A 25,871-nucleotide genomic window follows, 5' to 3' on the forward strand; every position below is an offset into this window, starting at 1 on the left:
GGCGCAGCTTAGCTGCGCCCACAGGAGGCCCACTGCCATGTTCCTGATCGTAGCGGGTGTGTGTGACATCACACAGCCATTGTGATTATGCCCCCGCCGCGCCCCGGTTCGCGCTGCTCTACCCCCGCAATGCTTCATCTCTGCTCTGGAAACTGAGCGTTGCCACCCCCCACCCACCCCGCGACTGCCTCTGCCTGATTGACAAGCAGAGGCGATCGCATTTTCTTCGCCCCCCCCCCCCCCCCGCAGAAAGTGCAGGCGCATGCGCAGGACGGCCTCTGCGGATGCACCCACGGGGCGATCGCAATAATTCCGGTTGGATCGTGATTTGGTTTTTGTTGTTCTAGGTTCCACCTGTGACTTTAGCCATTAGTTCATTTTAGCAGTCAGCGTTGAAACTGTTTTCCCTTGGGTACAACTGTTTAAAAAAACATCTTTGGGTTACGTGCTAGTTATATAAACACATGGCTGAAAAGCTCAGAAGAAATTAGGAAGTCCTTTATGTAGTTTAAAGTTACAAGAGGGTGTTCTCAAGTCAATAAAACATATGAAGGCGTACATCCATTTTCACTTTTGTGCGCATATAGAATCCCATACAAATCTAAGTTGACCAAAAAAACAAGCAAGCCACAGTATTTTTGTGTTTTCTTTGCAGACACTGTGGCTATATCAAAGCAAAGCAAGACCCGGATGAAGACAAGATGCACTTTCAGCATGGAAGAGGTAAGGCTTGGGTGTTCACTGACTCCACTTGGTCACTGTAGACATACTGTGCCCTCTGGGTGGAGGTTTTCTGTCTACAAAGGGGTCTTGCTTTGAAGACCTGTAAGGACTCTTGGCCAGTGCTCTCTATTGTGCTGTAGAGATGTAACGTTGGGACAGTATTTTAGGTTACGTGACACATTAGCTCAAAGCCTTTCATGTTTTGGACTTTATACTATGTGTCTCAGTGTTGACAGTTTTACATGTGAACTGTGAGAAGTAGCGAATACAAAAAAATATACAGTTGGCGCCGTAGACTTTAGAAAATTCAAAAATAAAAAGTTCAACAAACTGTGTATAATATCTTGTACTTTTCTAATCCGATATCTTAAGTTGTAGATACTGTATTCTAGTTTACAGGTGTGATTTTAACATACCCCTGTTGTATGACCATGTGTTCTGTTTTTACTTTTAACAAATGTGTATCACCAGCCTTTTGGAAAGTCTTCCACTCTACTTTGCTGTGTATATATATTTCTGTACATGTTTCGTTTCTACAATTGAATACTACACATTTCTAAATGTGACCATTGATACTATGGATTTGTACGTACATTTATCATTTGTTTCTGTGGGTAATCAAGACGTGTATTTATAGAACACCTGGATGCAGGAAACATGAATGTATATTTCTGTACATTGTACTTTGTTATGATTATATGTGCAATTAAAACATTGCTTGTTGTTGAAAAAATCAGTTATACATTCATATTTCAGTTATTTGGATACAAAATATTGCTGTATCAATTGTATCTCCCTGATGTTGTACAGTAATTGTTGAATGACATTAAAATACAAGGTCAAAGAGCCAGGAGTGCTGTAGTTTCTTCTTGAAATATTATTTCACCTAGACTGTGTGCAAGTTTTGTTCTTCATCTTGTTGTGAGTTAATGGACCGCCCTGGGGATCTATTTTTCTTATCCTATCTTGCTGCGCTGTCACCTGCTAACCTCATATATAACCTGCCACCACTCGCAAGCACGATACCCCCTCCCCTTACACTTCCCATACTAGAACAGGGTGGCTCGCAGCTAAGAGGTTCATGTAAAGGGTAAGAAACAATGCATACAGCTAGGCTGAAACACAGATCCTTTGCCAATCAATTGGCTTCACATCGCTATATGTATATATTGCTTATTGGACAGTACATTCCCGTAGAGCTTTGTCCTGATACACTGTCACAAACAAAAGTTATCTTCCTGTTATTTACTATAGTAAGCATTAGTTTACCATAGGATCTGTTTATGATTTGTACTGGTGTATTGTTATTTATTGACCGCTGTTATAGCAAGTCTACTTGTACTATGCACTAGAGTTTTATACCAACAGGGCACTGTGTGGCATAACGGGAATAGGGGCACTGTGTGGCATCGTGTGAACAGGGGCACTGTGTGGCATCGTGTGAACAGGGGCACTGTGTGGCATTGTGTGAACAGGGGCACTGTGTGGCATCGTGTGAACAGGGGCACTGTGTGGCATCGTGTGAACAGGGGCACTGTGTGGCATCGTGTGAACAGGGGCACCGGGTGGCATCATGTGAACTGGGGCACTGGGTGACATTATGGGAACAGCGGTGCTGGGTGGCATATTGGAAACAGGGGCACTACTGTATGTGTTAACTGGGGGCATGTTGTGTATTAACTGGGGGCATGTTATGTTAAAGCTTAATAGGTCTTATTAGCAACAAACCATTTATTTAATTTTTTACCGAATGCTCAGCCGAACACACTCTAGAATTAAAAAATAATGGAAATGATGGTGGAATGCGGTAGATCACTGTTAGTTTTGATACTTTTGAATTTGTCCATGAAGTTGGGCATGTCTGCACAAGACCATTTTGACTTTGACACTGAACTAAGGGTGGTAAAAAGGGTAGTTACCGCTGAGAACTGACTTCTTATCTATGGGGAGCAAGTGAGAGGATGAGTGTGTCACTGCTGCACATTCTCTATGTCATGCTTAACTTAAGGTGAGCAGGGTGCATTCAATGATTAAATATACCCTCCGTACCCATTGTCAGCCAATGAGAAAAGGCAATGGGGTTAACTTATATCTAAAAGGTGGCCAGTGCAAAGTGTGGGACAATCTCATGATGTGTGAGTCAGCATGCAGCTCTGTTTTGTGGATGGAACTTTAGCAGCAGCACCTGTGCAGTAGCTGAGCGCACCTAGCTACAAGAGATTACGAGTTAGGCGCATCTCAGTCAGGCATACCTGAATCTCGCACTCGTAGACTAAATTCACTGAAAGCGTGCCATGGGCGTGTTGTCAGAATTGTGGGCTCTGTTTAGTGGGATTCCATGTGATTTCAGGTTGATCTCATATACCAGGATAGGGCTAGCGAAAACGCGCACTGATGTTGGCTAGCCTTATGGGTAGGGGTGATGTCATTGCATAAATGCATGTAGCGCTGCATACACACAATATCCACATTGCCTACAGATGGCGTTTAGGTAGCCTAATGATAACGCAGGCCATGCACTGATGAGTATTTAATAACACTAACATGCCGTAACCCATAGTAACCATATTCTACAATTACTCTACCACGGTTTAAAAAATAAAAGCAATCTTCAGTATTACAAATGCACCTAGTTTGTAGGTAGAGTAAGACTACTACCAGCTTGCTGGGTGCACTGACAAGCACATGTTATAGAGACCAGCTGAGAACAGGGGGAGGGTGATGGCTGTGAGCCCACATGCATTGCTTCTGAAGTGACTACTTAGTGAATATGTCATTGTGACAGTCTTTGCCTTCACCTGCATCCAACTCAGAGAAACATTTCCATAACCCATTACCTAAATGGATAAAAAATAATACAGTTCATAAGTATAGTCCAATAAGACCCCCATTACAGGCTCCTGAAGTCCTCACAAAGTAATGGTGAAATGAGCGTTGCTTTGTGTTGGACTGGGGCGACGTAAGGGGGACTGAAATGGAAGCAGCATAGAAGAAAAGCAATATCCATTAGGAATTTCTCCTCTGGTAGGAGTATGGGTGATAACTTCAGCATAATTAATAATAAGGGGTTATTACGTATGACGGTGTTTTGTTATGAGGTTTTGTTGTCTGCTCTGGTAGTAACAGGACAAGCCAGGAGCACGCAGTGAGCATGTCAGAAGGCTGGAGAAAGCATTGCAAGAGTCAGAAGAGGTCCACTTGTTATAGTAACACAATATATACGGAAAGGTATAGGTGGCAATAGCAGGCTCCCCAGCCTGGTATAGGTGACAATGGCAATCCCTCCAGCCTGGTATAGGTGACAATGGCAAGCCCTCCAGCCTTGTATAGGTGGCAATGACAAGCCATCCAGCCTGGTATAGGTGACAATGTCAATCCCTCCAGCCTGGTTTAGGTGACAATGGCAGGCCCTCAAGTCTGGTTTAGGTGACAATGGCAGGCTCCCCAGCCTGGTGTAGGTGACAATGGCAGGCCCCCCAGCCTTGTATAGGTGGCAATGACAAGCCATCCAGCCTGGTATAGGTGACAATGTCAATCCCTCCAGCCTGGTTTAGGTGACAATGGCAGGCCCTCAAGTCTGGTTTAGGTGACAATGGCAGGCTCCCCAGCCTGGTGTAGGTGACAATGGCAGGCCCCCCAGCCTGGTGTAGGTGACAATGGCAGGCCCCCCAGCCTGGTATAGGTGACAACAACTCTATTCTTTAATATGTGGGGGGCCGCCCAGCACAGGGCAAGGCCACTTTGCATGCCGGGTCCTGCCCCCTTCACTAACATGCGAGCGCATCGCTGTAGCTCGCATGATTAAGGTAGCCTCCTGCCTACGCTGTGTAGGCAGTCGGACAGCTTTTGGGTCGCATTGGCTGCGTGTGACGTCACGCAGCCACCATGGCCCGCCCCTCCAACGGTCTGTACAATTCTGAAGAGAATGCAGTTGAAGACCTCATGCATGCGTGTACGTGCGGACGCTCATGCGCTGATATGTAGAAATTGCTTCATACCGATTTTTGCACAGTAGCGTTGGAAGCTAAATTAAGCCCATAGTATGTAAAGACTAGTGATGTGCGGTGGGGTGAGGCAAGTGAGGTAGAGAGGGCTCTACTTGCAAGAGCTTATATTCTAAACGCACACACAGACATACACACAGACATACATACATACATACATACATACACACACACACACACACACATATAAACATACACACACACAAATACATCCACGTAATTATGTAAAGACCACAAAAGGAGAGAGGGCTCTGCTTGCAATTACTTATATTCTACACACACATACAGTATACACACACATACTGTGTATACACACATACACATGTATATACGCACACAAATATATATATATATATATATATATATATATATAGTTCCTATGGGATCCGGCACTCACTAATAGAAACTTTACTGTTCCTGTTGCCTTCCGATAAATGCAGCAAAGCTGCCAGACACATGTAGATGTTCGGCGGCACTCAGGAGAATAAATCACACAGACGCAGCCACTTGAAGCTTGCTTCAAGTGGCTGCGTCTATATATATATATATATATATATATATATATATAAATAAATGAGATACCGGCACTCAATCGCTTAGTTCCCATGTAAAGTGCTGGGTGCCCTCCAATCTTGTTGCCCTCAGGTAACAAATCACAAAATCCACTCACGGCGGCACTCCAAATAAAGAGACAGTAATGCACTGCTTATATATATTTATTTATATACAAACAGAGAACCCAGCACTCACCCAAGTAAGCTCACTTATCCTCAACACTTCAATCAATAAATGATGGGGGTTTAGTTAGTGGATTGGCCAATGCACAGAAGCCTGCAAACCGATTGCCAAGGTACCCCACCTTCATGCAGGTCCTACACTATCACAGAGTTTTAAAACCTGACTACTGTTACACACATCATTTGCCTGCTAGATTTAATGTGCACCTGCCACACACTTTATGGCTTTTAAAGGTACACTAGTCACCTTACACTGGCTAATAGATTGCTAGGGAACAGCTGAGACAGGTTCAGGATAATAGAGTCCACATAGGGGTGCATGAGAAAGCTCTTTGTGTGTGTGTGTGTGTGTGTGTGTGTGTGTGTGTGTGTATATAATAATATATATACATACATACATACATACATACATACATACATACATACATACACCCACAGACACACATACAGTATACACACACGAATACACATATATGACATTTAATTAGTATTTCAAATTAATATATTGGTGGAAACTTGTGACTATTATATTTGTTGTGTTATCATTTCTCATTTTTGTCTCTTGTGAAGTCATTCTTGATCGTTCAATACCAATAATATTATGAATTCTATTTTTCAATGGTTGTTTGGCCAAAAATAATACTAAATTAAATCTGTTTTCAGTTTGAGTTTTCCCATTATTTTCACACCACGTTTGCCAGACACCGTACAGCTGTTTATAAACTCCCAGCAGAGGTCAGAGGAAAATAACATTTTATAGAGGGTTTTTGTGTATTAATACAAGCGCAGACTTCTGCTACTCATTTTCCTTTTACAGAGGGGACCCACACATCAATTTCTCTTTTTTTGGAAATTGCTTGGGGCAGATAAAACATTTCAAGCGCCATTCCTAGATCCGTGCTGTGTGTTGTATGTTAAAAGTCATGAGGGCTGAATGGGTTTTGGCCTCAAAGAGCTGCTGTTTGTTTCATGATCTCTGATGTACACACTTTCCACACATGAAAACATTCGGAGGCGAAAATGAGGCAACTTTGTTCTTGCTGTCCCTCACGGAGCCTGAAGCTCTTGGATGCGATTAGATAAGACCAGGGTTCAGACTGCAGAAGGAACTGAGAGAGACGCACATTTGTCACATAAGTAATTGGACTGCTTGCATTAACACCCTGTGTGGATAAAAGAGGGCTGTCGCTGACACTTGAGGAGAGCAGGGATGCTGCCTTATGTTCCAGCTGTCTGAGCTTTCCTGTATGTCAGGCTCAGGGGGCGATGTAACCTGGACTAACGCGCCTCCTAAACGTCTTCTGTGGTGTATTGTCCTTAGTTATATATTTATATTCAACCGAGCATGACCCCCCCATCCACAAATATTACCCCTGCTATAACTTTATGTTCCTTTATTATATGCATATTATAATAATAATAATTCCAGCACAGTATGTAATAAAATTATTGTATACACTCTGTGTATTAAAGACACTGTGTTTCAAATGTTGTGTGTGTGTGGGCGTGTATATATATATATATATATATATATTTATTATATATACACACAGTAGTGATATAATATGCTGTTTGTAGGTTACTGTACTTTATATCGAATATAGTACAGAGAGCCTTGTTATATTGATGGTGGGATCATTTTGTATACTGTATATATAATCCCAATATGTTTCTACTAAATAAATACTTTTTTCTTGTGTATATTATATTTTTTCTTGGGTATATTATATTAAAAAAAGATACTGACTTAAAATGTCACTTACAGCACATGCTGCCAGAATGACAAATGATGACAGGTTTCATGGGCATATCACTGATCCAGTAGGAATGACTAACCAGTAACCAAGGCAATGTGTAATTATAATGAAGGTATCTGTGTGCATGTAAGCTATGCCCTGGTGCTCTGCCATCTGTATCAGGGGAAAAAGTGGTGATGTTTCCTTTAACCTGTATGTTTTTGTGTTGCTAGTGAAGCTGCCGGGGAGTAGAACCTATATCCACCCGCACACATACGAGGATCCCAACCAGGCTGTACGGGACTTTGCTAAAGAGATTGATGTCTCCAATATCCGCATAGAGAGGGTGATAGGAGCAGGTAAGAGAAATGCAGCCTATGCAATCGCTCACTGCAATGCCACTGTGTGATATTAACATTACTGTATGCCTCAGTTCTTCACTTGTAGTCCATCCATCTTATCACTTATTTCCACTGTGTGATATTAACATTACTGTATGCCTGAGTTCCTCACTTGTAGTCCATCCATCTCTTCACTTAACACTTCACATAAAGAAATAGAAAAGTTTCTGATTGATTTTAAGTATTGGCTATCAGCAATGTCTGTCTGTCTGTCGCTCGCTTTCTATCTGTATTTGGCAGGGGTGGGTTTATGTGTCAGGGTCCCCCTAGGCACAACATTTTCCTCATTTGGTGATTGGCAGGTCAATATAATACAATATAATAATAAAACAAACCATGAACTATGACATTCCATTCTTGTTTTCATAATACAGTACTTAACAGTATACACATATATACTGTGTATATAAGTAGGATGGCTTACAGAGGAAGTCTCTGTATGTTCAACCTGCCCACACTCCACTCAAGATAGCATACAGTGGAGGTCTGTCTATCTATCGATCTATCTATCGATCTAATAATCTATATCTGTTTATTTACCCCCTAGGCACAACATTTTCCTCATTTGGAGATAGGCAGGTCAATATAATACAATATACAGTAATAATAAAATAAGCCATGAGCTATGACATTCCATTCTTGTTTTCATTATACTTAACAGTATACACAGATCTACTGTGTATATAAGTAGGATAGCTTACAGGGGCAGTTTCTGTATGTTCAACCTGCCCACACTCCACTCAAGATAGCATACAGTGGAGGTCTGTCTGTCTGTCTGTCTGTCTATCTATCTAATAATCTATATCTGTTTATTTATTTACATTTAATGATCTGTGGGTCTATTTCTTTGTGTGTTTATTTAATCATAGTTTTCTATCTATTTGTCTTTGGTACGCTGCCCATGCAATGTAACTTTGGTACTTAGGATATTTCCGTAAAATAGAAAATTAAATGCCTCGATAAAGACTGAAAATAATTTCGGCACTGCAGGGCCGTGGGAGGGCGATTATCTATCTATCTATCTATCTATCTATCTATCTATCTATCTATCAATCACCTATTTATCTTATCACTCTATCTTATCTATCCATCCTTCCTTCAATTCCAGGCTTAGTATTGTGACATTCAGAGTTTTTGATCTTCACCCCCTTTCCCATTATAGATCCTCCTATTCAGAAGCTTTCTCCGAAGAATCATCACTCCTTAGAGTGGGCTTTTGATCAGCAACATCCCCAATCACATTAGTTTCTTCTTCCCATTGAAGGGGCTTAAGTACCTTTGTAGAGAGTATGGACTTGATTACTGCTGCTCCGTCCATTACCCATTCACTGCAGAGATGTTTCTTCTCATTGAAGTGGGAAAAGAACAAGTCCCAACTCCGTGACTTTGATTCTAAAAGCTCCTTAATAACATTTTAATGATTCAGTTTTTAAATTCTACACAGGAAAGCTAAAAGCAAGAAACTTACCCTAATAAATCCAGTGTACTCTAGCGTACAAAAGTCTGCGCCCTATATGTATACAGCATTTTAGCAGATTAGTATTCAGAGTACGAGCTGTGTGTAACCAGTCTATTGCAGGTATTGTGTTTGTGCATCAGAGGTCAAGGATGTGTAGCTGCTGTGTGTGCCCATACAGACCGCTGTCGGCTTCAAGTGTTTGTCTTCTAGTGAATGGGTCGTCTACGTGTTGCTTAGTAATGTGCTGTCCTTTCCCCCCACAGGGGAGTTTGGTGAGGTGTGCAGTGGACGTCTGAAACTCCCCAGCAAGAGGGAGATTTATGTGGCTATCAAGAGTCTAAAAGTTGGGTATGCTGAGAAGCAGAGGAGAGACTTCCTAGGAGAAGCCAGTATTATGGGACAATTTGACCATCCCAATATCATACGACTGGAGGGAGTGGTCACCAAATGTAAGTTCTCCTTTACTCCGCATTCTACAGTGGAACAAAAAGAGCAGAAAAAAATAAATATAAAATATTGTCAACTGTATTGATGAGTAACTAACCCAAGTAAATGTAAGTTTTCCAGGGCTCCCAATAAAGGAAACCAATGCTCTTACGCCAAGTGCCGCTATGGCACTGTTTGCCCATTCTAAATTCCTGAATTACGATCTAATGGCTGGGACCATAACTTCAATACTTTGGGGTGGAGTTCTTTCTTTTTGACAAATGTAGCCAGCATAGAAGCAAATGTTTGCTGTTCTAACTAAGAGCTGTTGCCCCTTTGTAGGGCCGATGTATGTCATACACAACTCAGTCTCCACTTGTGACTGAAGGGGAGTATCTGGGCTGTACTGTAACCGAGTGCTGCCTGTGCAGAGCTGTTCCAAATGTACAGAAAATGGTGGTCTACTTGCATAAGGGCAAACATCCTTTCCATAAGTGATTGCTTACCTCCAGCGCAGTTACCCCGGAAGCTTTGTTTCTGACATCTTCAATACAGGTACACTAACACAGGTGGCAAATGAAGAACCCTACTGGAGTGACAGTCCGGAGGCTGTAATAGCAGTTCCCTTACATGTGACTGTGTTTTAAAATGAGCTTTTTCATAATAAACTTTTTAAATCAACTTCTAAATAACATTAGGCAAAGTGATGTAAAGCTATTAACACATGGTAAAATTTGTTAATAAAGGAAGCAAAGTGCTTTTAATAACAATGTAAACAAACTAGTACAGTGCAGTTCTGTGGGTTTGCCATAATGTTTCATACTTGGGGGGTAATTCCAAGTTGATCGCAGCAGGAATATTGTTAGCAGTTGGGCAAAACCATGTGCACTGCAGGGGGGGCAGATATAACATTTGCAGAGAGTTAGATTTGGGTGGGTTATTTTGTTTCTGTGCAGGGTAAATACCGGCTGCTTTATTTTTACACTGCAATTTAGATTGCAGATTGAACACACCACACCCAAATCTAACTCTCTCTGCACATGTTATATCTGCCCTCCCTGCAGTGCACATGGGGAGTAATTCCAAGTTGATCGCAGCAGGATTTTTGATAGCAACTGGGCAAAACCATGTGCACTGCAGGGGAGGCAGATATAACATGTGCAGAGAGAGTTAGATTTGGGTGTGGTGTGTTCAATCTGCAATCTAATTTGCAGTGTAAAAATAAAGCAGCCAGTATTTACCCTGTACAGAAACAATATAACCCACCCAAATCTAACTCTTTCTGCACATGTTATATCTGCCTCCCCTGCAGTGCACATGGTTTTGCCCAGTTGCTATCAAAAATCTTGCTGAGATCAACTTGGAATTACCCCCATGGTTTTGCCCAACTGCTAAAAAATTTCCTGCTGCGATCAACTTGGAATTACCCCCATGGTTTTGCCCAACTGCTAAAAAATTTCCTGCTGCGATCAACTTGGAATTACCCCCTTGGATTCAAAATATTTTCTTAATGTGATAAATTTATGATGTGTCAATTGTGTTTTGTGTCGGTATTCAATAAAAATAATTTGCATTTAAAAAAACTAGTACAGTGCGCCTCTTGTACATTGTTCTGCGGTTCAACCATCCACTTTCTATATGCTTAGTTTTATAGTCCACATCATTATCAGGGCATACTTGCACAGGACTATACTTAGTGGAAATTACCTGTCTGAATACAGGTGTATTTATGCTTCCATTTAACGCAATACATACTGTATTTAACCGCTCTCCTGGGCACCTGACACCTGGGAGACTCACAAACTTTCAGGTAGTTTCCTGGACTCTCTGAAGAATAGGTGACCCTCCCAAATCCTGCCTACTTCCTAATAAAGTGTGCAGGGTGGGTAGTGTAATGCTGGGAATGGCGCGACCTTTGAGAGGAGATGAGGTCAACATGATTATCTTAGAATTAGGGGCCTAAAGAAGAAAAGCACTCACCCCTGGCCCCTCAGTGATTGGGCCTTTCCAAGAACAAAAATAAAGTGTTATTATATAGCAAATACGTCAACACGCCATGACTGAACATTGCCTATGTGAGAATGCCCCGTTACAGGTGGAGCTGCGCCTGTAGGGCATATAGCCCTGGATTGCCCGTAGTTACGCATGCCTGTTTCCAGAGCGTGCACAGTTGTAGAACGCACAGGTTACTCTCCGCCAACAGGCATCATTCAAACTCAGCAGCAGGCCCATATTGTTTCTGGTTCTTATACTAGAGAATTAAGAAATCCATTTTCTGGTGCATCAGTGTTACAGTATGTGTCACTTGTTGTGGAAGACAGCTATGATTTGATAAATATTTCTGACAATGGCAGTTATAACTGAGGTGCTTTGTTAAACCGATTACATGGATTTACAGCACTGAGCGTATATATATGCACCTCACACCTGCTTCATCGCTGTGGCATGGAGCCAGGTGCTTAGAAAGCGTACTGCAAAATCAATATTCAATTGACACTGGGGTTACAGACTGGAATAAAGAAAGAAAAAAGTGGACAGGTTTAACCGTTAGCCCCAGTGGGGAAAAGACAGTAAGATTAAGTGTGGGCCCCTTGGAAAAGATGTACTTGTATGACAGTACAAGGCATCATATCTTGGCTGCTGAAAAAACTCATTTATTTAGACTCTTCTTCATAGTGATACCTCTGGAACAGAGATGAGCAGAATTTTCGTATGCTAAGCCATATCTCCATTATTCTGCATTTGCCCCTGGAGTTTCTGCACATTTTGCCAGTAAATGTATTAATTTATTTACTATTTATTTATTGCCAGTTATTTATATAGCGCACACATATTCCGTAGTGCTTTACAGAGAATATCTGGCCATTCACATCAGTCCCTGCCCCAGTGTACAATCTATATCCCCTACCACATGTACATGCAAACACATTTACGCTAGGGTTCATTTTGTTGGGAGCCAATAACCTGGCAGTAAATGTTTTATATTGTTGGAGGAAACCCACACAAGTATGGGGAGAATATACAAACTCCACACATGGAATCGAACCCATGACCTCAGTGCTGAGGCAGCAATGCTAACCATTACACTGTGTGTGCTGGCCACATAATAAATAAATAAATAAATAAAGTTTGTATATATGGATATTAAATGTTGTGCTGAGCAGCAGACTCTCAGTGTAGCCATTTAAACACGAGTTCTCATTGGATTACTTTGACTATACCTCCCAAAATTAGAGCTAAGCAGGTTGAGGCAGACATCATTGAGGCGTTTGTCTGTGTTATGGAGGAGGCATGTGTAGCTCTGAAAAACACTATACTGCCCCTCATCTTCCACTGTTCCCCCTCATGTCATCCTTTAACTGCCACTGGTGGGTGCAGCACCCAATAACTACTGTTCAGCTACATCAACCGGCAGTGAACTACATAAACTTCCCATCTGCCTGGCCTTAGGTACAATGCAGTCCCGATCGTACCGGCAGGTCAGAGACCTCAAATGAAGGCTGCTGTGATCGGTAAAGATGGGAGGTATGATTTGACTGTTTTATAGCAGAGCGCACAGTTTATATGGAACAGTACTGCTAGTAGTGCAACTCGATTCCAGGATAGGTTTAACCAGGGGCGCAACAGTGCATTGAAATACAGTACCCATAGGCAAATGCAGGGGGAAGGGGGGGGGGGGGGGGGAATGGGGCGGTTCTAGTTACTTGGAAAAAGCCAGCCGTAAGCACAAATCTTACCAAAATACACTCCAAAATGTGTACATAATATATCATATGTCCAGGGCTTCATTGTTGTGTTTTGGTTTTTCAAAAAGCACCCTCAAGTATGTTGACTTTGAATTTGGATTTTAAAATCCAAATCTTGGGTTTTGGATTTCTTGAAAATGGGTAAAAAGAACTAAAAAAACATGTAATTTTTGCAATCCAAAACTAAAATTTTTGTTTTAAAATCCGAATTCCAAACCGTGAGAAGATCCAAACTGACACTCTGTTCGGATCAGATCTCGGAAGAACTTAACTGGGACTGAACATTCAGATGGGTTCGGATTTCTAAAGACCCACACCGCACATCTCTAAATATAGCTCACCCTAAATGAACAATGAATTGGCTTACTATAGTCAGATTGTAAATGTATTGCTGACAAATGAAAGTACAGCTTTGCCTGGAATAGCTATTTTTGAGGTGAATAAAAAAAAAAATTAACTGAATTGTGGGTGTCTCAGAACTGTAAATCTCGTGTCTACCTCCCTTGCTGGCCCTTATATTTGCTGCAATGAGGCCAATATAGCCCACTCTGTGGTGAAAGGAATTTAATTAATCGGGGAAGTCTCAGCAAATCTTTTGACCTGAAGCCAGAACCTTCTAATCTGTGGACAAGACCAAAAACAGTGGTACAAGTCTGCCCACTCCTCACCACATCTGTAACATGAAGACCGCCTCAAAAACTTCTATGAGGAGAGAAATATGTTCTATATTTAAAAACATTTCCCTGTACATAAATGATGTAAGACTTTTACACGAGACGTTGAGGGCTGTAAGGAGATCTTTAACTGTATATGCAGGAACCTTCACCAACCACTGTGCTAATCCACTTGAGGAAGATGGTGATCCAAATTAGCCCTAAAACACTGATAATAAAAGGAGATGGCCTTTTTGAGTATTGGCGGACCAGAGAAAAGGTTATCTACAGTATTCTACCAATGGTTATCTGAGAATACTCGAACCACAGACTTAATTATGGAAACCAATCCTAGGCTGTTTTTTCATTCCCGGGACTCAGGATTGAAATACGGTCAATGAATCCCAGGATACCCAGTATTGGCTAGAGTTAAAAAAACTCAGGTCGGGCAGGCGGCGGGTCCAGGCAGCAGGCGGCGGGTCCGGCAGGCTGTGAGTATGGGCGGCAGGAGGAGCGTGTGGGCGTTCCGGACTGGAGGTGAGGCTTGCGCTGTGCTGTGCTGCATAACCTCTATCACCATTTCACGCTGTGCAGTGCACACAGTCACACAGCCAGGGGCAGGGGGAGCCAGGCAGCGTCTGAGCCGTATACTCAACCGGCTCAGACACTGCCCGGCATGGGAAACTTCTCCACTGGCTTACTCCTCCACACTTTTCACTGCTTCATGAATAGACCCCTATATGCCATATTTTACTTGTAGTCCATAGCAAGGGATTATCTCTGATATGAGCTGAAACCTCCTGACTGTGGAGATGCAGGAAAGACAGGTATCTAAACATTGCCGCTCTATTATATATTTGTATATCTGGAAAACCAACACCGTAATTCAATTTAAACTGTTGTAGTTTTAAGAGACTTATCTTAGGCCTGAGCCACTGAATGTACTCTGCGTACGTTTGTTATATAAATAGCGGCATAAACCAACAATAGCAATTTCCCGGAACTTGCGCCATTTGAGCTTTCCGATGTAGTTTCTGTATAGCAGTGTATAGCAGTGCATCTCATTGCCACGTCTGATTATTAATAAAACAGAGTTCTGTTCCAAGCAATATATATGGGGCATAAAGACCAATGGGGGGTTAATAGAACAATCTCCATCACCGTTCCACAAGGTGAGGGACGGGGAATAATGTGAAAAAAATCTTTAGTTTCCTTTTAAGTAGAGACATAAAATTACGGGAACAATCACCAGATAGGGACTACAGCCAAATATTCAGTAATCATTTCTACTTTATTAATATAGATGAAATGGCTCAGATCTTTCAGTTCAAATCAGTCTCCTGGTTAACCTGTTCAGTGCCTTACACTGCATAAGAATAGAGAGGAATGCAGATATAACTCACACAGTGCCGGGTTATGCCGAGTGGGTAATACATTAGTGTATGCAGGCTGCAAGCATGTACTGTTGCTAGATAACAGATAACAGATGTTGTACAACCACTAGGATAGCTGTATTATATATTATATATATATATATATATATATATATATATATAGCAATGAGAAATAAAGTAACTACAAATTAAATGGTAATGGTAACATAGCTTTGCTGGATGGTTACGGACCCCCCAATCATCGTGCACCAGTGAAATATCCAATGTAGTGCTCGGTGAAGAGTCATTTATCATGTCTGACAGCGCTTTATCTGGGCATGTAAGTCTCAGACTCATCTGACATTATAAATGGAGCTCTGGTAAAACCCAGGCCTGCACACACCTGCTGCCTATCACTCCGTAATAGAGACAGAGATAGAAGAGCGTAGAGCTGTGTAGCTACAGAAAGGAGAATGTGGAGAGGTGTTTTACTCTGTACAGTTCTATTATGTGGAATGCCATATACCTGGGGCACATTAGACCAGGTGTCAATCGTCCAGGTTATTGTATGCTCTACACATTGTGATGGTCATCGTGTTCCCTGACCGTTCTAGGTGTGTGTTCACTTCAGTAATCAGTGTGATGTGATGTCAGGTCTATAGCTTACTGCGAGGTTTTGGTTGTTGTATGAATATCCCAGCAATGACAGACATCACAGTCTGGACTCAATCCCCTCAACATGTCACGTACTTCATGTGCGGTGTGGTAGATCTTCCCATCATTGGCTTGTGTAGTACAGAGGCGCGTACACTCGGGAGCATGTATTCTAATTTGGGTGTAATGTAATAATATAATTTATTAGTGAAAATTATATGGAGTAGGCAAGAGCTCCCCCGGCACAGGACGTGGAGGACGGCCATAGGACTGTATGCAGTTTAGCGTGTCTAGAATACTGTATGTCTTTTGTACTAATGCAGCTTTCTAGCTACCACATTGCATCATATGTATTATAGATGTTTGGCTGCTGGATGTCAACCTCTCGTGTTGCAGAAGAAATTGTGATCATTGTAGAGTCCTCATACTTTGATGTCCAATGTTATAATGATACCACATTATGCCATGTACCTGTGGCATCCAATGAAGTCCCTCGTTACATGTCCTCCTCTAACATCCTGCTCATCTGTTCCCACTGCAGTTTCACTCCCACCTTTCTATGGACTCCCATCACTGTGTTATTCAGTCTCCCTCCCTAATATCTACTACACACCCCAATCAACGCCTTATACCAGAGGTTCTCAAACTCGGTCCTCGGGGGCCCACACAGTGCATGTTTTGCAGGTCTCCTCACAGAATCGCAAGTGAAATAATTAGCTCCACCTGTGGACCTTTTAAAATGTGTCAGTGAGTAATTAATACACCTGTGCACCTGCTGGGTTACCTGCAAAACATGCACTGTGTGGGGTCCTGAGGACCAAGTTTGAGAACCTCTGCCTTATACGCTCATTGACTCATTTGTCCTATTATACTTTCTCTCTATGACAGACACCAGCAGTTCTAGGTTGGGGATCGTGGTAATGTTGAAAGTCCCCCCTTTGCGAGGCCTTTGCTCTACTATAAAAAAGAGAACAGACCTTTGTGAGCGAGTAGAGTGGGAGTATCCCGGTGGGTGAGAGTGGCATCACCTGGTCCTTACCTAAATTTTGCTATGGGTTGGGGCACTGGTTAACACCTTGGCACCCGTAACTCTTTCTTTCTTTCTGTCCACCAGTGTTAGCAAAGTCTCAGTATAAACCTGGTCTGTCCTTTCCCACTTTGGTTGATAAGGCCCATAGTTCCCACACTAAGGGTGAGATGTACTATAAGACATCGCCGCCCCTTGCCAACTACCGCAGCGATACTAATCGCATATGTACTAACATATGCGATTAGTATCGCAATGCGGTATAGGAGGCCCCCTGCGATGATGTCTGTGGGGGTCGGCGGGGGTCAGCGGAGGTCTCCGTCACCTCCCAGACCCGGGAGGTGACGGGGCTCCTCCTCCTCCCCTCTCCAGCCGGAAGGAGACAAGGCTGTGCTGCGGGAGAGGAGGAGGGGGGCCGCACCAGCAGTCTCTCACGTACGCCGGGGGGAAGGGGGGGTCATCGTGAGCGGCGCGGCGGCGGGATCCAGCGGCGGCGGTAAGAGTCCCATAGGCTTCTATGGGGTATCGCCATAAAAAGATGGCGATACCCTATGGGGCGAAAACGCGGCGGTCGGGGGTTAGTACATATGAAAATGTGGTAAAACGGGAGTTTTACCGCATTTTCCCTTTAGTTAATCCCGCCCTAAGTGCCATGTCCCAACAACTGCCCATAATATTATAATTAGAATACAGCTGCAGCCTATATGTATTTGCAGAGACTGAAGCTGTGTTTTCATCTCCTTTCCTAGCTCAATGCGCACATCAGCGTCATTATATAATTCTACAGCCTGTCAGAACATGCTTGCAGTGATTACTCTGATGGGCCTGGCTTGTAGGGTGTTGGGCACAGGAAAGTACACTCACGTCCGCACTTTCTGCAGCGTAATGTGACAGCTCTCGGCCAGGTGAAACAGAAAGTTACTAGGACAGGTAGCAGTGGGCACATTAAACATTACGAAGGGAATGTAGAGGATGTAACGATGAGCACTCATGCTTTAATACATCCAGAGCATTCCAAATTTAATTGAGAAGTGTTATTAAACGCTACATATAAATAAATATTGGGCATGTTTCAGCATACGGCTGTGATCTCCTTCCCAGCACCACAGCCACATAGACCATATTTTAAGGAAAATAAAAAGGAAGTCTGCGCCAGCCAGCGACTGCTCGAGGAGTCGATGTTGGGACCGATGGTGCATCAATGGTGGAGAAATCACATCCCCCAGCGCACTTGAGCATCCCCCAGACACAGGAATTGCTCAGTCCGGCACATGCTAGTGCACAAGGAGAATGCTTATTTTAGCACTTAAGATGTGTACACACTGTGAGATTTCTCCGTTCAATTTTGACTATATAGTCAAAATCTTAAGGAAAGTTAGTGCACATCTCAAGGTGTTAGCCTCCTTGTGATCCCGATTAGATCACGATGCGCCCTCCCGCGGCGTCGGTATCGCAAGGCTAGATAGACTGTGCAGGCAAGTCAATCTTGACTATCTGGTGTACTACAGTATCTAGCACAAAGTATAGTCAAAATTGGCACTTAGACAAAATCGTACATAGACAAAATTGAAAGTAGAGATAGTCAAAATCTGTACTATCTGTGCTATCTGGGCTCTGGGGGAGTTCAAGGGAAATTGCATAGTCAAAATCGGGCATAGCAAGGATCTCACCGTGTGTACACACCTTTAGAATCCATGAGAAATCGCAGCCACACATGATCTCCGTGCACCTCTGAAGTGGGGGAGATGTATGAAGCAGTGATATGAGTGGAGAATGAGCCAATGGAGAAGTTGTCCATGGCAACCAATCAGCTACTACCTGCACTTGATAAATGTTGCTTCAAAGCTGATTGGTTGCCATGGGCAACTTCTCCACCGTCTTACTTCTCCACTTTTTTCATACATCTGCCCAGTCTCTGACCCCCCTATCCCAGTCCTTTTTGTAATCAGTGGTGTCGAGAGAGGCGGGGAGCAGGTACTATTTACCCGGGCCATGGCCTGATGGAGGGGCCCAGCAGGGGGGCAAGTCCTGCCCCCTTACCTGGCAGCAGAAGCTGTAGCTCTTCTCCTCAGCCCGGCACATGCTGCTGTGTCCTGGGTTGCAGTGTGTCCATGGAGGTGCTTAAAGTACTTTCTCTGACGTCCTAGTGGATGCTGGGGACTCCGTCAGGACCATGGGGATTAGCGGCTCCGCAGGAGACAGGGCACAAAATTTAAAAGTTTGACCACTAGGTGGTGTGCACTGGCTCCTCCCCCTATGACCCTCCTCCAAGCCTCAGTTAGGTTTTTGTGCCCGTCCGAGCAGGGTGCAATCTAGGTGGCTCTCCTAAAGAGCTGCTTAGAAAAAGTTTTATTAGGTTTTTTATTTTCAGTGAGTCCTGCTGGCAACAGGCTCACTGCAACGAGGGACTTAGGGGAGAAGAAGTGAACTCACCTGCGTGCAGGATGGATTGGCTTCTTAGGCTACTGGACACTAGCTCCAGAGGGACGATCACAGGTACAGCCTGGATGGGTCACCGGAGCCGCGCCGCCGACCCCCTTGCAGATGCCGAAAAGAGAAGAGGTCCAGAAACCGGCGGCTGAAGACTTCTCAGTCTTCATGAGGTAGCGCACAGCACTGCAGCTGTGCGCCATTGCTCTCGGCACACTTCACACCAACGGTCACTGAGGGTGCAGGGCGCTGGGGGGGGCGCCCTGGGCAGCAATGAGAAATACCTATTCTGGCTAAAATACATCACATATAGCCCCTGGGGCTATATGGATGTATTTAACCCCTGCCAGGTTTTCAGAAAAACCGGGAGAAGAAGCCCGCCGAAAAGGGGGCGGGGCCTATTCTCCTCAGCACACAGCGCCATTTTCCTACACAGCTCCGCTGCTAGGAAGGCTCCCAGGCTCTCCCCTGCACTGCACTACAGAAACAGGGTAAAAACAGAGAGGGGGGGCACTTATTTGGCGATATTAACAATATTTGAGCTGCTATAAGGGGAACACACTTATTTAAGGTTGTCCCTATATATTTATAGCGCTTGGGTGTGTGCTGGCAAACTCTCCCTCTGTCTCCCCAAAGGGCTAGTGGGGTCCTGTCTTCTATCAGAGCATTCCCTGTGTGTCTGCTGTGTGTCGGTACGCGTGTGTCGACATGTATGAGGACGATGTTGGTGTGGAGGCAGAGCAATTGCCTGTAATGGTGATGTCACCCCCTAGGGAGTCGACACCAGAATGGATGGCTTTATTTATGGAATTACGTGATACTGTCAGCACGCTGCAAAGGTTGGTGGACGACATGAGACGGCCGGCAAACCAGTTAGTACCTGTCCAGGCGTCTCAAACACCGTCAGGGGCTGTAAAACGCCCTTTACCTCAGTCGGTCGACACAGACACGGACACCGAATCCAGTGTCGACGGTGAAGAAACAAACGTATTTTCCAGTAGGGCCACACGTTATATGATCACGGCAATGAAGGAGGTTTTGCATATCTCTGATACTGCAAGTACCACAAAAAGGGGTATTATGTGGGGTGTGAAAAAACTACCGGTAGTTTTTCCTGAATCAGAGGAATTGAATGAAGTGTGTGATGAAGCGTGGGTTACCCCCGATAGAAAACTGCTAATTTCAAAGAAGTTATTGGCATTATACCCTTTCCCGCCAGAGGTTAGGGCGCGCTGGGAAACACCCCCTAGGGTAGATAAGGCGCTCACACGCTTATCAAAGCAAGTGGCGTTACCGTCGCCAGAGACGGCCGCCCTCAAGGATCCAGCTGATAGGAGGCTGGAGAATACACTAAAAAGTATATACACACATACGGGTGTTATACTGCGACCAGCAATCGCCTCAGCCTGGATGTGCAGTGCTGGGGTGGCTTGGTCGGAGTCACTGACTGAAAATATTGATACCCTGGATAGGGACAGTATTTTACTGACTATAGAGCATTTAAAGGATGCATTTCTATATATGCGAGATGCACAGAGAGATATTTGCACTCTGGCATCAAGAGTAAGTGCGATGTCCATATCTGCCAGAAGAAGTTTATGGATGCGACAGTGGTCAGGTGATGCGGATTCCAAACGGCATATGGAAGTATTGCCGTATAAGGGGGAGGAATTATTTGGGGTCGGTCTATCGGATCTGGTGGCCACGGCAACAGCCGGGAAATCCACCTTTTTACCTCAGGTCACCTCCCAGCAGAAAAAGACGCAGTCTTTTCAGCCGCAGTCCTTTCGTTCCTATAAGAACAAGCGAGCAAAAGGACATTCATATTTGCCCCGAGGCAAAGGAAAGGGTAAGAGACTGCAGCAAGCAGCTCCTTCCCAGGAGCAGAAGTCCTCCCCGGCTTCTGCAAAGGCCTCAGCATGACGCTGGGACCTTACAAGCGGACTCAGGGGCAGTGGGGGGTCGCCTCAAGAATTTCAGCGCACAGTGGGCTCACTCTCAGGTGGACCCCTGGATCCTGCAGGTAGTATCTCAGGGTTACAGGTTGGAATTCGAGAAGTCTCCCCCTCGCCGGTTCCTAAAGTCTGCTTTGCCAACGTCACCCTCCGACAGGGCGACGGTATTGGAAGCCATTCACAAGCTGTATTCTCAGCAGGTGATAGTCAAGGTACCCCTTCTACAACAGGGAAAGGGGTATTACTCCACGCTATTTGTGGTACCGAAGCCGGACGGCTCGGTAAGACCTATTCTAAATCTGAAATCTCTGAACCTGTACATACAAAAATTCAAGTTCAAGATGGAGTCACTCAGAGCAGTGATAGCGAATCTGGAAGAAGGGGACTTTATGGTGTCCTTGGACATCAAGGATGCTTACCTTCATGTCCCAATTTGCCCTTCACACCAAGGGTACCTCAGGTTCGTGGTACAAAACTGTCATTATCAGTTTCAGACGCTGCCGTTTGGATTGTCCACGGCACCCCGGGTCTTTACCAAGGTAATGGCCGAAATGATGATCCTTCTTCGAAGAAAAGGCGTATTAATTATCCCTTACTTGGACGATCTCCTGATAAGGGCAAGATCCAGAGAACAGCTGGAGGTCGGAGTAGCACTAACCCAAGTAGTGCTCCAACAGCACGGGTGGATTCTGAATTTTACAAAATCCCAACTGATCCCGACGACACGTCTGCTGTTCCTAGGGATGATTCTGGACACTGTTCAGAAAAAAGAGTTGGAAACGTCTCTTCACATAAATATACTGGAACTAAGAGCAATCTACAATGCTCTAAGCCTGGCAAAACCTCTGCTTCAGGGTCAGCCGGTGTTGATCCAGTCGGACAACATCACGGCAGTCGCCCACATAAACAGACAGGGCGGCACAAGAAGCAGGAGGGCAATGGCAGAAGCTGCAAGGATTCTTCGCTGGGCAGAAAATCATGTGATAGCACTGTCAGCAGTGTTCATCCCGGGAGTGGACAACTGGGAAGCAGACTTCCTCAGCAGACACGATCTTCACCCGGGAGAGTGGGGACTTCATCCAGAAGTCTTCCACATGATTGTGGTCCATTGGGAAAGACCAATGGTGGACATGATGGCGTCCGGCCTCAACAAAAAACTGGACAGGTATTGCGCCAGGTCAAGAGACCCTCAGGCAATAGCTGTGGACGCTCTGGTAACACCATGGGTGTACCAGTCAGTGTATGTGTTCCCTCCTCTGCCTCTCATACCCAAGGTACTGAGAATTATACGGCAAAGGGGAGTAAGAACGATACTAGTGGCTCCGGACTGGCCAAGAAGGACTTGGTACCCGGAACTTCAGGAGATGCTCACGGAAGATCCGTGGCCTCTACCTCTAAGAAGGGATCTGCTTCAGCAGGGACCGTGTCTATTCCAAGACTTACCGCGGCTGCGTTTGACGGCATGGCGGTTGAACGCCGGATCCTAAGGGAAAAAGGCATTCCGGAAGAGGTCATCCCTACCCTGGTCAAAGCCAGGAAGGAGGTGACTGCACAACATTATCACCGCATTTGGAGAAAATATGTTGCGTGGTGTGAGGCCAGGAGGGCCCCGACGGAGGAATTTCAACTGGGTCGATTCCTACATTTCCTGCAAACAGGATTGTCTATGGGCCTCAAATTAGGGTCCATTAAGGTTCACATTTCGGCCCTGTCGATTTTCTTCCAAAAAGAATTGGCTTCAGTTCCTGAAGTCCAGACTTTGTAAAAGGAGTACTACATATACAGCCCCCGGTTGTGCCCCCAGTGGCACCGTGGGATCTCAATGTAGTTTTGGATTTTCTCAAATCCCATTGGTTTGAGCCACTCAAATCGGTGGATTTGAAATATCTTACATGGAAAGTAACCATGCTACTGGCCCTGGCTTCAGCCAGGAGAGTGTCGGAATTGGCGGCTTTATCGTATAAAAGCCCATATCTGATTTTCCATTCGGACAGGGCAGAATTGAGGACGCGTCCTCAGTTTCTTCCTAAGGTGGTATCAGCGTTTCACCTGAACCAGCCTATTGTGGTGCCTGCGGCTACTAGCGATTTGGAGGATTCCAAGTTGCTGGACGTTGTCAGAGCATTGAAAATATATATTTCAAGGACGGCTGGAGTCAGAAAATCTGACTCGCTGTTTATACTGTATGCACCCAACAAGCTGGGTGCTCCTGCTTCTAAGCAGACGATTGCTCGTTGGATTTGTAGCACAATTCAACTGGCACATTCTGTGGCAGGCCTGCCACAGCCTAAATCTGTCAATGCCCACTCCACAAGGAAGGTGGGCTCATCTTGGGCGGCTGCCCGAGGGATCTCGGCATTACAACTCTGCCGAGCAGCTACGTGGTCAGGGGAGAACACGTTTGTAAAATTCTACAAATTTGATACCCTGGCTAAGGAGGACCTGGAGTTCTCTCATTCGGTGCTGCAGAGTCATCCGCACTCTCCCGCCCGTTTGGGAGCTTTGGTATAATCCCCATGGTCCTGACGGAGTCCCCAGCATCCACTAGGACGTCAGAGAAAATAAGAATTTACTCACCGGTAATTCTATTTCTCGTAGTCCGTAGTGGATGCTGGGCGCCCATCCCAAGTGCGGATTGTCTGCAATACTTGTACATAGTTATTGTTACAAAAAAATCGGGTTGTTTATTGTTGTGAGCCATCTTTTCAGAGGCTCCTACGTTTATCATACTGTTAACTGGGTTCAGATCACAAGTTGTACGGTGTGATTGGTGTGGCTGGTATGAGTCTTACCCGGGATTCAAAATCCTTCCTTATTGTGTACGCTCGTCCGGGCACAGTATCCTAACTGAGGCTTGGAGGAGGGTCATAGGGGGAGGAGCCAGTGCACACCACCTAGTGGTCAAACTTTTAAATTTTGTGCCCTGTCTCCTGCGGAGCCGCTAATCCCCATGGTCCTGACGGAGTCCCCAGCATCCACTACGGACTACGAGAAATAGAATTACCGGTGAGTAAATTCTTATTTTTTCTGTATTTTTTTCTAAGTGTGCAGGGCTGCGCCCCTTGTGATTAGGCCACACACCCTGAAAAGTACCTGGGCCTGACCAGGCTCTCTACTGCCCTGTTTGTAATGAAAGGGTTGTCACGTGTGGAATGAAAAGCTGGTTCTGTTCTGTAGAAAGTCAGGTAAAGAGAGAGGTGTGTTAATGTGTCATATTTTATGGGGATAAAAATTTATAGTGGAACAGCGAGTCACAGAGGTGCTAGGAATACTGTCCTGTACTGTATAAAAATATATCTTTGTGCACTTGCATTTTCTAGAATTTATGTTATATGAATGACGCTAACACAAAGATTCTTAATAGGACTGGGAGCAATCGGCCAAATTCAAAGAGAGAAATGTGAAAAAATATGTGGCTAGGGAATAATATATGGCTAGGGGATAATTCAGGTTGGATCGCAAATCGCGACCCAACCGGAATTATTACGATCACCCCGCGAGCGCATGCGCAGCACCTGTCCTGTGCATGTGCCTGCACTTTCTGCCAAACAATCAGGGGCGGAGGTAGAGCGTTGCGGGGGCGGTGTGGTACGAACAGGGGGTGGAGATGGACAAATGGGGGCGTGATCACGGCGGCTGCGTGTGACATCGCGATCGAGAAGAACGCGACGGGCCTCCTGCGGGCGCAGCTAAACTGTGCCGGCAGGAGGATTCACTAATTTCTACGATGAAGCAGAAATTGCAAGGCGATCACAACTTCTGCTTTCTCAAGGGGGGGGGGGGGGGGGGGGGGAGGCGGCGGTCAGCATGCTGGGCAGCCTTGCTCTACGGTGGGCGGCACCCAACATGCTAGGGAAAGGATTGCCAATTCTGCTGATTAGCAGAAGTTGCTATCCTTACTGAATTAGGCCCTAAATGTGGGATGAGGTACAGCCAAGGACGTAGCTACCATAGGTGAAGGGAATCCAGCTGCTATGGGGCCCAGAGCTGAGAGGGGCCCACCATCACTGTCAAAGTTACATTAGGTGGCTCATAAGGGTCCTTTCAAAATATAGCTTTGGGCTTACAATATATCTAGTTATGCCCCTGAACCTGCTCATTGTAATGTATTATAAAATGAACTGGAGGGCATAATAATGTTACATAATATGAACTGGGAGCACTGTAGAGGGTCATAATATAAACTGGGGATACTATGGGGTCTATTTATTACGCTTTGGATGGAGATAAAGTACCAGCTCTCTGTCATGTCATAGGCTGTGTTTGAAAAATGACAGTTAGGAGCTGATTGGCTGGTACTTTATCTCCGTCCACTTTATCTCCACCCAACACTTAGTAAATAGCCCCATTAGTCACAATTTGAATTGGGAGTACTGTGCTGCATGATGTGACATAAATATGATCTAGGACACTACTATGGGGCATAACATTAACTAAGGCACTATTATGGTTCAGAAAATGATCTAGGGCACTATTATGGTATAAGGGTGGCGGTACCGTGTAGTGTCTGCTGCGTGCAGGTGTACCGCGCTCCATACCTCAAGTTG

At 44.7% G+C, this 25,871-nt stretch overlaps 1 protein-coding gene across 2 annotated transcripts in view; it reads left to right on the plus strand.

Moving 5' to 3' along the window:
- The window catches only part of LOC134909087 (ephrin type-A receptor 3-like), a 317,153-nt gene that overhangs the window by 216,800 nt on the left and 74,482 nt on the right, over nt 1-25,871 (plus strand). For both annotated transcript variants that reach the window (XM_063915519.1, XM_063915520.1), the window contains 3 exons: nt 656-723; nt 7,434-7,559; nt 9,324-9,509. In XM_063915519.1, coding sequence (XP_063771589.1) covers nt 656-723; nt 7,434-7,559; nt 9,324-9,509 — 380 coding nt within the window. The remainder of the gene's footprint in view (nt 1-655; nt 724-7,433; nt 7,560-9,323; nt 9,510-25,871) is intronic.

The sequence above is a fragment of the Pseudophryne corroboree genome, chromosome 4, assembly GCF_028390025.1.
Source record: "Pseudophryne corroboree isolate aPseCor3 chromosome 4, aPseCor3.hap2, whole genome shotgun sequence".
Taxonomy (NCBI): Eukaryota; Metazoa; Chordata; class Amphibia; order Anura; family Myobatrachidae; genus Pseudophryne; species Pseudophryne corroboree.